Genomic DNA, 13981 nt, shown 5'->3' on the forward strand with positions numbered 1-13981 from the left:
GTATGTATTTTCCAATTTCTGTACTAGGGAACATCCAATCCTGATGGCTATATCTCCACCCTTCCTGGATCCAGCGTCGTGTTCCACTGGCCACGTAATGATTACGATCAACTATTATGTGTGAGACTAATGGATGTCCCAAACTGCATTTGGTCCGGGGGCTTTGAGGTCAACAAAAACAACTCATTCCATATTAATATGAGGTAGCTATTATATATAAATGTTCTGTAGCATACTTCTATTTTTTGATAGAAGCATCTATTTCACACTGCAGATAATGCAGCTCAGAAGCCTGCCGCTCTTGTAATTGTTTGTTCTTGTTCAGGGACACCTTGGGAAAATGTTACTTCTTAAGAGTAGAAATTACTCTTCAAGGAGCCACATACCGCATTGCGTTCAGCGACACAGATCAGTTACCACCACCTTTCCGCATAGACAATTTTTCCAAGGTAAAAGAAGAAAAAAAACCCCCACATTTTTCTTTCATTTTTTAGTTTATAAAGCAAAGTTCTTTTGTATTTGTTAGATGAGGGAGCTGATTAGCTTGTGTAATGAAATAAAAATTTGTGGCAAGAGGTATTTGTGTAGATACTAATTTTCTGAAGTTTTAATAAAAGTTGTTAGTACTCAGCTACTTTATCTTATTTAATAGTAGTGCTAACATTGTGGCTTTTATGAGTACGTTAAAAGTCTTAGAAGGAAGGGCCTTATTACTGTTGAGAAAATTGTGCGAGGGTGATGGTTTGTCATCTGTTCTGTGTTCTTTTCAACCTTGACTAACCCGAAGTTAATTCAAAGAAAGAATTTGGCTGCTGCTGCCCCTTCCTTTCTCTCTGTCTTCAGGCTTCCGTGTCAGCGAGTATAAAAACCAGAGAATTTACTTTGCACATTTAACAGTAATGCACTGACTGCCTTGTGATCAGAGCAAGAGCTGGAGCAGTTCGTACTTACTGGTTCTCGTTCTGTTTGGTACTGAACTGTTAAATAGAACTGGGCAAGTCCTGATTTTGGTGATGAGGTTTGAGGTGCTACCTACCACAGGACTAAAGACATTTTGAATTACGGACAGCAGATAAAAGCAAAGATGACATTTCTCATCCCTTTGAGACTATCTTTAATGGAGACTGAATGGAAGAGAATGCATGTGAAACCGTTGGCAGGGGGGAGGGGAGCTGAACACATTTCAGTGATCAACTCCTGAGAAAGGAACAATGATAGCAACAAATCTGTCTGGTTAACAATTTCTGCATGAAACCACATCCTCTTTCATAACTGTTACAGGTCCCGATTGTTTTCAATCAGCACGGTGTTGTCGAGCCAAGGCTGTACACTGAAGTGAAGCCCATGACCTCTCTGGATTACGCATGGGATGAACCGATTTTGCCGCCTTTCGTAACGCTGACAGTTAAAGGGGCGGGCTCCTCAGAGATCGTCTGCAGCATGAATGACTTCGAAGACAGCAAGCAGCTTTACTATGAAAACTTCATCTATATTGCTGCTACGTATACTTTCTCAGGGTAATTCTTTATATATTAGGTGAACATACTTTGAATGTTCATGGTGTTCTTCAGGCTTTACATCAATATTCTCTTAATGGTTGCCATTTGAAAATTTTTCAAATGCAGCTAAACTTATGTCAGCCTTATAGCTCGCAGACAAATGCCAAATTTCAGGAGTCTGTAAGCTGTGTATCTTACCTCGTTTGGTCGTGGTAACTTGGCTCTATAGGTGCAGCTTGCCATTATTTATTTTATCACATAATGAGAAAGATTTGGCATATGGCATCTGCTGTGACCCCACTGTCTGATCTTGGGAGAGCAAGGATGTTTAGGGTCACCTCTGGGGGCTTAATTTCACTTGATGTATAAAGGAACTTGACTACAGGGCATACCTGTTTATGAGATGCCTGTGAATTTTAACATTGCACTGCTATATATGCTATTGAAAACAGCTACGGGAGGTTAATACATTGTTTATTGCTTTCCTCAATACAAGGTAGAAAATTTTCTTCAGCATTCATCTGCTTTGCTTGTGAAGTTCCTAGTTGCAGTGAGAAATCAAAGCCCCTTTTAAGAATGTACTCAAATTGACAGCTTACACTGGTGATTCCAAAAATAATGAGGAAAAAAAAGGCAATACAAATTTTTGCCTGATCGGCTATATTAGACGCATAAGCTTCCTCACTTGGATTTTGGTACAGATCTAATTCAGACTACAGAAGCAGCAGCTTCTGTGAATAAACATGATGATGTTTTCTTGGTGTTCTAGTTCACAGGAGCCAAGTGTAAGACCAGTTGCTTCGAATAAGGATGCTGCATATGCAGAGCTTGTCCTTGACGTTTCTCCAAAGACTCAGCGAGTTGTGCTGAAAAAGAAGGTACCAAGGCACATTTGTTTTTATTAAAATGCTGTTGCTACGTGCTGAAGTAAAATCATATGCTGGGAGAAGGAAAAAATAAAAAACACTTTCAGGATAACTAGGTTTGGAGACAGACACCGTTGAAAGTGACAAGTTACTGCAATTTGGGCTGCTTGAATTAATGGTGGTGCTCCCACATAAGACTTTTTTATGGAGGTAAGGGTGACAGAAAAGGAAGTTTGAATAAAAGTAGTGAGGAACGTTGTAAACGCCTCTAAGACAATCAAGTGTTAATTATATGTTGGATGTTGTAATGAAGTTACAAGGTAGGGCATGCTTCCTTTTTGGTTGCCTTGTAAGTAAAATCTTCTATTTCTGGAGCTCTTAAGACATAGAAACTCTATTTAAATATTGCTGAGATTATTTTTAATCTTGTAAATGCAGCTCTGCATCTAACAGTGCTAATGTAGGATGTATACCTGTTGAACATCAGAGCTGAATTAGAAGGTTTTATACAGACTAGTTCCTAATTCTAATTCAGGGCTCTGAAGATAAATACATACAAGTCCTTCCAAGAATTATAATTCAAAGCATCTGATAGCAAACCAGAACAGAAGTATCTGCTCTGTGCTGCTGTGTTCATTTAAATGTTGAGTTTTTATGCAACAGGAGCCAGGAAAACGATCTCAGCTTTGGAGAATGATGGGCACAGGAATGCTTTGCCATGAAGGTTCTTCAGTTCCTCATAACCCCCATAAACCTTCTCGGTCTGTGGACTCTTCTATGATTTTAGATATTGCAGGCCTGGCAGCTGTCACGGATAACAGGTATTGCAAATACAATTTCTCAGGAACCTGATGTATATTCTAACCATGTCTTTGAAAGCGTACTTAACGTGATATTCTCTGAATAAGGAAAGAAACTATTTTGAAGACATGTGGAAAAGCTAGATTTTTATCTGTCTTTGTGAATGGACCTCATGATCACTTTTGTGACTTGGGAGAATTTTTACAAGCATGGCTAATGTATTTTCAGCAGCAGATTGTTAAAAGACCACTTCAGAAGTGAGATTAGGAGAATTTGCTTGAGGAAAATTACAGCGAGTGTTCACCATCAACAGATCTGCAGAGTAAAACTGTGTTGTAACCCTCTCCAGTGCTGGGTAACATGCTTTCCTTGCAGGTACGAGCCCCTGATGCTGAGAAAGCCTGATCGACGGCGCAGTACTACCCAGACATGGAGTTTCCGTGACGGAAAGCTGACCTGTGGTATTCATGGACTTGTTGTCCAGGTCAGTCTTGATCATATGTTAAACTTGTTTTGGCTGTTGTGATAGAGATGATGGAGTCATTTGGACTTAGTATTGAAGTGAACTAAAAGCTTTGAGGCCAAAGTTCAGAATGCAGAGGAAACCAGACTTGCACAAACTGCTTGTATGGTTTAAATTCATGTTTGAATGTTCTTACCAGTTTCAAATAATTAATATCTTGCACTATTACTTACTATAAATAAGTAATCAGAAAGGTAATAGTACATCATAGTTGAAAATGGACGGTATAGTGATAAATAAGGGCCTTGATATTCTCACACATACCAGATGTAAAAAAGCTGCAGATTGTGTCAGTATCGCTGATGAAGGTCAAGATTTGCACTTCTCAGAACCATGGTTCTGACATTTTAGTAATTAGAATTTTAAAAGCAGTTTGAACTGTTTGCTCTGCGTGTTCCAGGAAACTGGCTTGCAGACAACTAACACTTGCAAACTGCTTGATAATTCTGCCTGCTGATGGTAGAATTTGTAGGCACAGAAACCTGGATTGCTTTTACAAATTTGAGAACTAAACATCAAAATAATTTTGATTCTCTTTTTTTCTTTCTTTTTAGAAGTGTTTCAACCATATTTATCCATAGCTTACAAACAAATTTTAGTAAGTTATCCTGCATATTGTTGAAATAGAAAGTATGTTTGTAATAAATAATGATGTTATATCTAAAGTTTTATTTTGAAAAATAAATTCTGCCAGCTACATCAATGGAAAACGACCTCAGTTCAGTGGAAAAAGTACCTTTATAGGGAATACATTAACTCTTGTGATGAAAGTGAGTCTTTTACGTACACAGTGAATCTGGAATGGATCTGTAGGGTTCAGAATGTTACTACTTCAAAAATTCTGTAGCTAGAACACCCTCATGTCCTGTTGGAGATAGCTCCCCTACCCCTGTTCTGTTCTTGCTTCTAAATTCCTTGTGATTCATTGGTTGGGTTTTTTTTTCCAAAACACATGCTTTGGATATTTCTTCATCTTAAAACAGGACAGCAATGACAGAAGACCAGCATCTTGGTCATTTTGCTCACTGTGTAATAGCAGGACAGTATGCATGTTCCCTGTGAAACTAGAAGTAGCCTGCCAAAACCACATTTGAAGTTTCAGATGCTTGTTCTGATGTAAGAAAAGAAGAAAAGTATGGGAAATGCTCCTAAGGGTTCACAATAACCTTTTAAGACTGTATTTGTAGTTCTGTTCTGATTAATTTTAAAGGAATGTAGTAGCCATAAAAGAAGGTTCCAGCCTCCAGGATAGATACAGTAGGGATAGCAGCAGTGTAGTGTTCCTTTGTCACCTTTGATGCTGTGTTTCAATTCTAATACCAAAAAATAGATCTAGAGAGTATTTGACTTAGTCCCATGATGTTGCATTGATCGTTTTGTGATCAAATTACTGTAGCTTAGTAAGTTACTACTTATCAGTTTGAAGCAACCAAAAAAGCCTTGCATTGCTGTTTTAAGGTGTTTACTCAGTAAGGATTTACATCCTGATCTGCAGATCCAGAGTTCATCTTTCAAAAAGCTTTTATGTCGTTTTGAAAATTTTTTCAGGAAGGACGTCCCATGTTCAGTCACAGTATGATATCTGCAGTTTCTGAATGTGCAGTGGGAATACTTAATTACTGATCTTGGCTTTTTCTTGTAGCTGCCAAACTGATTAAACACGAGTTACCAGAAGCTTTAGCAATATCAAGTCAGATGCTGCTGGACTGCTTTTCTTTTAGTTCTGAAGAGCAAGGAGAGGAAAGTAAAATACACTTTTAAATCATTGTACGTAAAGTTACCTGAAGCTTTTAACCTATCACTTTTTTTTTTCTCTCCCCTTACTCTTTGTTCCCTTTCCAGGCAAAGGGAGGAATACTAGGTCTGCATGATGGAGCAGAAGTTGTTCTTGGTCCTGATACTGCACTTGAACTTCTGGGGCCAGTTCCACCTGAACAGCAGTTCATAAACCAAAAGATGAGGCCTGGGTCAGGAGTACTAGCTGTTAGAGTCATCCCGGATGGGCCAACTAGGGTTCTACAGGTGAAGTCCTTCATTAACTAGAATCCAGTCTCATTATTTGCTTGTACTTGAAATACCTTTTTCTGTATTGCATCTCTGAATTCTTGCAAGAAGAATTTTGTAGTTATATGAAGGGGGAGAAGAATATCATAAAACGGAAATAATAACAACAAAAGTTTTCATTGTACTTATGTTTAAAAAAGATAACTTTGTAAGGTAGGACAGTATAGCTGTGATTTATAAATAGGAAAGCGATCATTCCAGTAATGTATCTGTTTATCAGATAACGGATTTTAACCAACGTAGAAATGATCGTTTATCTAGTGAAGGAGATGAACTTCCAGTTACGGAACAAGATCTACACAAGTTAAAAAATCCAGATACAGAGCAGGAATTAGAAGTAAGTTATTACAACTAGTATCTGTCTCTTTTATTTCTCATTTTCCTTTCTAGATTTTAGAGGGGGGGGTGGGGGGTTGATTGTTAACTTTTCCCCATGGTGGCCTCTTGTTATGAACTTGTAGATTTTCCTGCTAAAACTCCTTATTCTTAAAAGTTGGGTTTATGTCTTAACACCTCGTTATTTGAAGACTAATTGTCAATTAGCTTCTCAGCCTCTTTGGAGAGATGAGTCTAAGAAAATAAATTCTTTGCAGAAGTATGTATTCAGTATCACAGATTTTTTTCAGTGTTGATTTGTTACTAGGGGTTTTTTTTTTCCCTCTTCAAATATTTTCTCAGGTGCTTGTGAAACTGGAAGGTGGAATAGGGTTGTCTTTGGTCAACAAAGTTCCTGAAGAGCTAGTATTTGCAAGCCTCACAAGAATTCATGTCCACTACACACAACTGTCAACAAGTCAGGTGCTAGAGCTTAGTGTGCAAGACATACAGGTATTTACCATTTTGAAACATTTATTTGGTCATGGATCTTCTGCAGAAGTTCAGTCAGCATCGGTGTTCCTTTATTTTCTTTGTTTTCGACTGTATCTCATACCATCTGTCTGTTAGGCAAGTTAGAATCTTATTTTATTTTGTAAACAGGTGAGATTGAGATTTTTCTCCCTTCCTGGTTCTTGGTTCTTGATGCTTTCATTACGTAGTGGAAAAGCAGCTATTGAAAGCAGGAGTCCTAATGCTGGTAGCACTGCAGTATAAATCATAGAATCATAGGCAGATAAGACAAGTATAAACCTATTACATTTTTTCCACCTAGATTTTGGGTTTGACTCTGCAGTTCTGCCTTAACACTTGTTTTGAGTTCAGTCTTTGCAATTCAGAATTCAGAAGTTAAACTGAAAGAGTGTAAAAAGTGGTTTTATTCTACTAGAAAACTCCTCTAAATTATTAGAATTTGTTCCCAATATATAAGATTTTATCGGAAGGGGAATTGTAGATACTGATGTAGATAACATGAGATAAATGGATATTTACATGCATCAGTCAAATGCAGGAGTAGCTTAAGTCTCCTGTTCAATATTTTTGGCTGTTTTTTGTAAAAGGAAAAAAAAAGTCACAGAGGATGTAGCAATTTTGTTACAAGTTTTGTTTGTTGGTATCTATAGTAGTATTTTTTTAAGGGAGGACATTTCTGACTTTTTTTTAGTATGATCTCAGTGAGATCAATAACCAAGTATTATTCAGTGTCTCTCTGGCTCAGGCACCATGTATTTCTGAAAGCTTTGGATTCCTCAGTTAAGGGGGATCAATTTTGCTGTTGTCTTCTGCTCAGATTTTGTTGTCATCCTTATCCACTCTGTAGGTAGACAACCAGCTTATTGGCACTACACAGCCTTTTATGCTCTTTCTCACGCCTAAGATGAGTGAAAACGAACCTGTGGAGACTGGTCCTGCTGTGCAAGTAAATGCAATGAAATTTCCCAGTAAGAATGCACTGACTGATATATACAAGGTAAACCCCAGTCTTGTGATGGTGCCATGCAGGTGCTGCTCTGTTTAAATGACCCTTCCTGTTCCTAATTTTCACTAGTAATCTGAATTCAATAATTTGTGAAATACACTGTGTTGAATTAATAGTGGGGTTTAAAGGACACTATATCCACCTTCTCATGTTCATAGTGTTTAAAGCTACGGTACAGTGAGGAGCAGGATAATAAATATATTTAAAAATATAACAAATTGGGCCAGACCCTTGATTGTTCACATCTGTGGCCTTACTTTTCAAGCCAGTTATTCTCCCCTCAGAATTGGTAGGTACCATTGTAGCATAGTGAGCCAGAATATCTATGCTATATTTCTCATGAGCATTTACAAGGTTATTACTTCTCTCTGATAAGCTGTTACTTGCAGCATAAACCCTGTTCTGTGTACTGCAGCTGTTCAGAAATGTTGCCTGGAAATGTATCCACCAACTGTGGCATGCATTGTGGGGGCAAAATGGAGTTAGTTATCAAGACTCGTTTTCTCACTCAGAATCTTTACCTGTGTATGTCAGTGCTGTTTTCAAAAAGAATGGATCTTGGTGTTGGAAAACAGCTAAGCATCAGATGCTGAAGTGTTAGTATTAGGTAATGACACACAATGCCTCCCAAAAAATGGAAACAGTCATCACCAGTTATAGATAACTTTATGTGAAGAAAACTACCAAAGACGTTTTGAAGGTGTCAGTCTTACACTACAAACCCATTCCAGTGAAAATATTCTGTTGGAGTAGAACACATTGTCCTGTTTAATGGATTACGTGGATTATATTTCTAGCGTTAATACTGTAAACTGAGACTTGTTTATCTTCCTAGCATCTGATGATCACTGCACGAAAGTTCACAGTTCAAATTGAGGAGAAACTCCTTCTGAAGCTGTTGAGTTTCTTTGGCTATGATCAGTCTGAATCAGGTATAGTATAAAATTACAAAGACCAGTTTTACAGCGTATGGAAGTATTATGATCTTACATATAAAATAAGGTCAAAATGCCTAGATACTCTTAGCTCCTTGGAGGCTTCCGCTGCTGAACAGAGAGCTGGGAAGCTAACGTCTCGGTGGCCCCTGTAAAGCTGTTCAGATGTACCGTGCTCGGTACCGTCTTCAGGTGATGACCTGTGCAACATGCTGTTGTCCAGTACATGATGGCTGAGCTGAGCCTCCACGGGAAGCAGTTCCATATTCATCTGAGGTTCCTGTATCTGGATTCATCTGTATTAGGCTAAAAGAAATTGTGTCATTAATGTAGCGAACCTCATTGTTTAGTAATGTTTGTTTATTTAAACCCAAGGCTAGAAATGGGATCTCTGTTCATTTGTTCCTTGGGCAGTTCCTCTTGTTTAACTGAAGGAAACATTTGGCTGTCTGACCTTTTAGTTGTGGCATCCATAGCCCTAGCTTTAATCGTAATCAAGTGTTCTTCCATTCAGTGAGACAAGGCAGAGCTCTTGAATCTTCTAATCTCATAGATGTTGTTGTAATCCCTCTGTTGTGGGGTTTATCTGTACTTTGGAAACTTTCTGAAATGTTTGTTTTGGAGTGGCAATTGAAAAAGTCACTTTTATTATGCAGTAGGGTCTGTAGGGTTATATAATAAAGCAACTGTTGCAGGAAGAAAAGTATTTTTGGCGTGATTCCAAATGAGGGCAAGCCTACAAATGATGCTCAGGAGTCCTGTATCTAGCTGATCCACAGACTTCTGAATTGTCTCTGAAAAACTATGAGTATTATGTTTCCCGGTTCCACAGAGGACTTAAAGACTTAGGTCTGTGGTGATGGGGAGAAATAAAGATTTTGGGTTTTGCTCTTAGCTGCATACTAATCTGTCCTTTGTTTTGGTTTACCCTGATGCTTTTGCTGGATTTTTTTCCTTATTGACTGTACACTCTTTGTAGTTTATCCACTGATGCTGATGAAGTCATCCAGGATTCAGACAAAAATTATTTTGTCATTTACAGTCAACATGTTAGTTTGTTCAACCTGAGTTGATAGGACTTTGTAATCTTTCATCTTTCCCCTGCCTTTTCACACCACCAAGGTGCTCTTACAAATAACATTTGAACCTGTTAGTGTCAATAATATTTGGCTCACTCTGTATGTAAATTGATTTGTTGAATCCCTTCCAAGTAGGCATTTTGTCCATTCTGTAGTGATAATTGAAGATTGTCAACTTTGCTTGCTTTGTACATACTATTGAGTTCAGTGTGTAAGGTAGCGGAGAGAGGAAAACATAAGACCGTGACTACACAGTGGGAGACATTGCGTAGTTATGTTTGTCTCCTTGTTTCTGTATGCTGACAGAGATAAATTAGAAGCAAGATTAAAAGCTCAAACAGCTTAAACTATGCACTTGGGTGATGTTTTAGCTAGCTACAAACACATTCAGTTTTTAGAGATGCAGGCAGATCTGAAAAAAAATTCTTGAGCCTCAAGGGTCAACTTCATGTCACAAGGCATGAGTAACTTTTATGGCTACACGAGCAGTCGCACATACTTCTTATTTGTAGAGATGAACTATTAGAGTATGCATTCATAACCCCATATTTATTTATGTATAATCTATTCCAATTCCTGTGTTTTGCCTGGATGCAGAGGTTGAAAATTATGATGAGAACCTCCATGAAAAGGTTGTTGAACAAGGTGGAGGACAAAAGCGATACTACTTTGAAAATCTGAAAATTAGTGTGCCTCAAATAAAGTTGAGTGTCTTCACCTCCAACAAGCTGCCTTTGGATCTCAAGGTATGGTGATGTATTCACAGCGTACGTTTCCAAGTAAGGAGATTCTGGTGCAGGAAGAAGAGGGAACAGAAAAGCTTTAACTTACTGCTATTAATTTCCATTTACTCTTCCGTTATTTAAGTTACAAATAATAGAAGTTCCAGTAACTTCTGCTATTTAATTTGCATTGATTTCCAGTCTCTTCTGTAATATTCTTTCATTTTTGTAATTTCAGTTGAAGCACAGCCAACTGAACCTAATAACTCACTGCTTTACAAAGGACCGTAGGTACATTAATAGTAGTATAAAGAGCTTAAGGGGAATGACTGTCATATGGGAGGGCTGAGGTGAGGGTGAAGAAAAATAAGAAGTTACTTAACTTAGGGAGCAGAAATGCAGGACAACTCTAAGCATTTTCATCCAGAAAATATTGTCATGTTTACAGTCGTCCAGGTAAACCAGGGATCCCAAATTACAGCAAGAAGATAATCGCGTCCAGCGTTCCAACTTGTGTGTTGGGACCTTCCCGGATGTAATAAGGTGGCAACAGTCAGCAATATTTTGGTTCTTTCTGAACTAATAAAACTAATTTCCTCCAAGGTGGGGGAGTTGAAACCAAGCCAACCAACCAAACCATAAAAACCCCTCCCCACTGTGGGGGAACAGAGCTGCTGCCTACTGAACTTGTGTGTTCAAAAAGCAACATAGAGACACTGATCAGGCTTTTTTGTGCCCTTGATATTAAGGGCATTAAGATGTACAAGTTTTAAAAGAAGTTTAGTTTTGTGGAATGAATGTCTATCATGGAGTCCTACCAAGATGACCCAGAATGTCATCAGCCCTGCATTCTTGTACTGCTTTTACCATATCCTTGTGCAAAGTGGACAGTTCAATAGCTTGCATTAGCAGTGTCTGGAATGTGTCTGTAGTTTAGCTTCAACATGAAAATGCTTATTATCCTATTATCTCAAATTCATAGAGAGAAAACAGTGTTAGTGGTGAGTGCCTTTAAGAAACTGGTATGTGCACTCCTCTGTTTGGATTTCCTACCACCTTTGGTATAAGATTGCGTATGGATATGGCTTGGCAGCCGCCAGCACTGTTCCCAAGAGAAAACTTGGCATATACATTCTCCCCCTCAACGATAACAGTCACTGGCTGTATTCTGTATATTAGCTGCCACAGAAAGAGTTCCATTCAGGTTTGTAGCACAGGAGAGTTCAGGGTAGGAGGGAGACAATAATCACAGTAGAGCCTTTGTAGAAGTTTTTCTGACTACCTCTAATGTTTCTGGCTTGGACATTGCTGTCTGGTAATTTGGTGTAGACAGATTATTTTTATTAGGTACCAGTATTAACAAAGTTGCCTTATATAATATCTGATAGTTAAACAGGAAATTACTTCCTACCCAAGTGAATAATGAGGACTACTCTAGTTAGTCATCCATTTACTGGAAAAATAAATAGGTCCTTTCTTACTCGCAAACTGAAATCAGACCTGTAATTTGCCTTAATTGCCTGCAGGTGGCAGAACACCTCATGCTCCTTGGCAGTCCAAGCTCGCTTTAGTGATTCATGTAGAAAGATGCAACGCGAGTACCAGGCTTATTTACGCCTTCTGATTTTCTGGTGACTAGGACTGTGCAGGTGCCATTATCAAGACCTGAAATAGAGAGGATCTCTTTCTTTCTCTAAAAGATTAGTTTTCTTGTGAATTTTTAAAAAATGACTGTATGTGTGTGTATATATAGATGTATGGCTTGTCCACCTCAAACATATTTTTTTAATGTATAAATTGTTCAAGTTAGAGATGGCCCATGGACTAATTACTGTCTTAGTTTTCTTCTTTGCAAATAACTGAAAAAGCTGGTGTAAATTTCAGTACACCACATAATGTGAAGAAATGAGCCTCAGGCTTGCAGGAAATTATGTATGTTATTCCAGCTCATCCTGACACTTCACACATTCGTAGAACTTCAGTAGGGTGGAAAATACCCAGCTTTGTCTTCACAGTATATCAAGGAAATTGATTTAGGGTCTGATTTAATTGAACATAGAGCAGTTATACAGCTAAATGCTAGGCATAGAATCTTAAATGCATTTTGTTTTGAAACATCCCTATCAAGTGTAGAAAACAAACAGATTGCATCAGGAAGAGCATTTAATGACTACCTAATTAGTGAAGAAATGCAGCTGTAGTAATTGATCATTGCTTACAGGTAAGAGGTTTATGGAGTGGTTGCACTCTGTATCAAAGCGTCTGCATAGCAGTGGTAAATTACTCTGGCAGCTTCAGATAATTTTGGTTTGTTACCTGCTTTAAGATGAATTCATTTTGGTCCTGTAAATGAGAAGCAGAGAGAAAAATCAAAGTAGCAATATCTTTTATTTAATAGGCATTGAAAAGCACACTGGGATTTCCTCTAATCCGATTTGAAGATGCTGTGATTAATCTGGATCCTTTCACTAGGGTCCATCCATATGAAACTCAGGAGTTTATCATTAATGACATTCTGAAACACTTCCAAGAGGTAAGTGTCATACAGATTTCCGTTGTGGCAAAGGCTGAACTTCCAGAGAAGTTCTCTACTGAGGGCGCAGGAATCTTCCTTGGCTATTTACTGAAGTGTTGGCACTGTGTTGCTGCTTTGGTACATGGAGAAATAGCATCACGTGCTTCTAAGAATACACTGCATTTTAAGGTGAAACTATTGTTGATCTTAACTGCTATTTGTGTGGTCATTTCTTCAGTGAAACTATTTTGTATAGGGGTTTGTTGTGGGTGGGACTTTTTTAATCAACCTTGCTGCTGTCAGCGTGATCTGTAAGCGGTGTTTCATTCTTCCTGTTGATTTTACAGGAGCTGCTCAGTCAGGCAGCAAGGATTCTAGGTTCTGTGGATTTCCTTGGCAACCCTATGGGTCTGTTGAATGATGTTTCAGAAGGTGTTACTGGACTTATAAAATACGGCAATGTTGGTGGTCTCATAAGAAACGTCACACATGGAGTATCAAACTCTGCTGCAAAGGTAATAATTATGATATTAAAGTTTGTTAGAACAGTAGGCAAAAAGGAGTCAGGAAACCAGTCAGAATTACAGACCATCTTTAAATTGCGTTATGTACCGTTTGTTTTGTAAAAATTGTGTTTGAAGTGTAGATATTTTTTTTTTAACATTTTATATACACAGTTCAGGGATGCCAAAAACCTTGCAGGAGTCAATGAAACCACTTGAGGCCTTATTATTGATATACATATATTTGCAGATTGAATGCAGTAGTTAACGAGTGCGAGAATTTAAATGTTGGTTAAGTGTGGCATCATCTCCTGTGTGCAAGTGAACAGAGTTCTATCACATTATGTATATTCAAGAGAAAGAACATTATAGAAATTGGGAGTATTTAAGGGGTTAATTAGTGTAACAGGAGTTGTTAACTTTTATTTTTGGAAAGTGATTAAGCTGATATGAATATAAATTATTATGATAACACTTGAGATGTTTTATTGTCCTGTGGCACACAGCAACAAACTAGGGAATTGCTAGATTGCTACGCATTTATCTTTAGTTTTAATTGCAAAGCCTTTGCGTGGGGAATGTTCTTTTGTCCTTCCTGATAACAACTGAGAGAATTCAA

The 13981-nt window shown here is 38.1% G+C and overlaps 1 protein-coding gene across 7 annotated transcripts in view; it reads left to right on the forward strand.

The window, feature by feature from the left end:
* VPS13D (vacuolar protein sorting 13 homolog D) overlaps window positions 1–13981 on the forward strand; it is a 107461-nt gene that overhangs the window by 53340 nt on the left and 40140 nt on the right. For all 7 annotated transcript variants that reach the window (XM_040586658.1, XM_040586659.1, XM_040586656.1 and 4 more), the window contains 14 exons: window positions 28–203; window positions 326–449; window positions 1282–1517; window positions 2269–2377; window positions 3029–3186; window positions 3542–3650; window positions 5532–5711; window positions 5974–6090; window positions 6432–6581; window positions 7450–7599; window positions 8444–8540; window positions 10220–10368; window positions 12743–12877; window positions 13207–13374. In XM_040586658.1, coding sequence (XP_040442592.1) covers window positions 28–203; window positions 326–449; window positions 1282–1517; window positions 2269–2377; window positions 3029–3186; window positions 3542–3650; window positions 5532–5711; window positions 5974–6090; window positions 6432–6581; window positions 7450–7599; window positions 8444–8540; window positions 10220–10368; window positions 12743–12877; window positions 13207–13374 — 2058 coding nt within the window. The remainder of the gene's footprint in view (window positions 1–27; window positions 204–325; window positions 450–1281; window positions 1518–2268; window positions 2378–3028; window positions 3187–3541; window positions 3651–5531; window positions 5712–5973; window positions 6091–6431; window positions 6582–7449; window positions 7600–8443; window positions 8541–10219; window positions 10369–12742; window positions 12878–13206; window positions 13375–13981) is intronic.

Source organism: Falco naumanni, chromosome 3, assembly GCF_017639655.2.
Source record: "Falco naumanni isolate bFalNau1 chromosome 3, bFalNau1.pat, whole genome shotgun sequence".
In the NCBI taxonomy this organism is placed as follows: Eukaryota; Metazoa; Chordata; class Aves; order Falconiformes; family Falconidae; genus Falco; species Falco naumanni.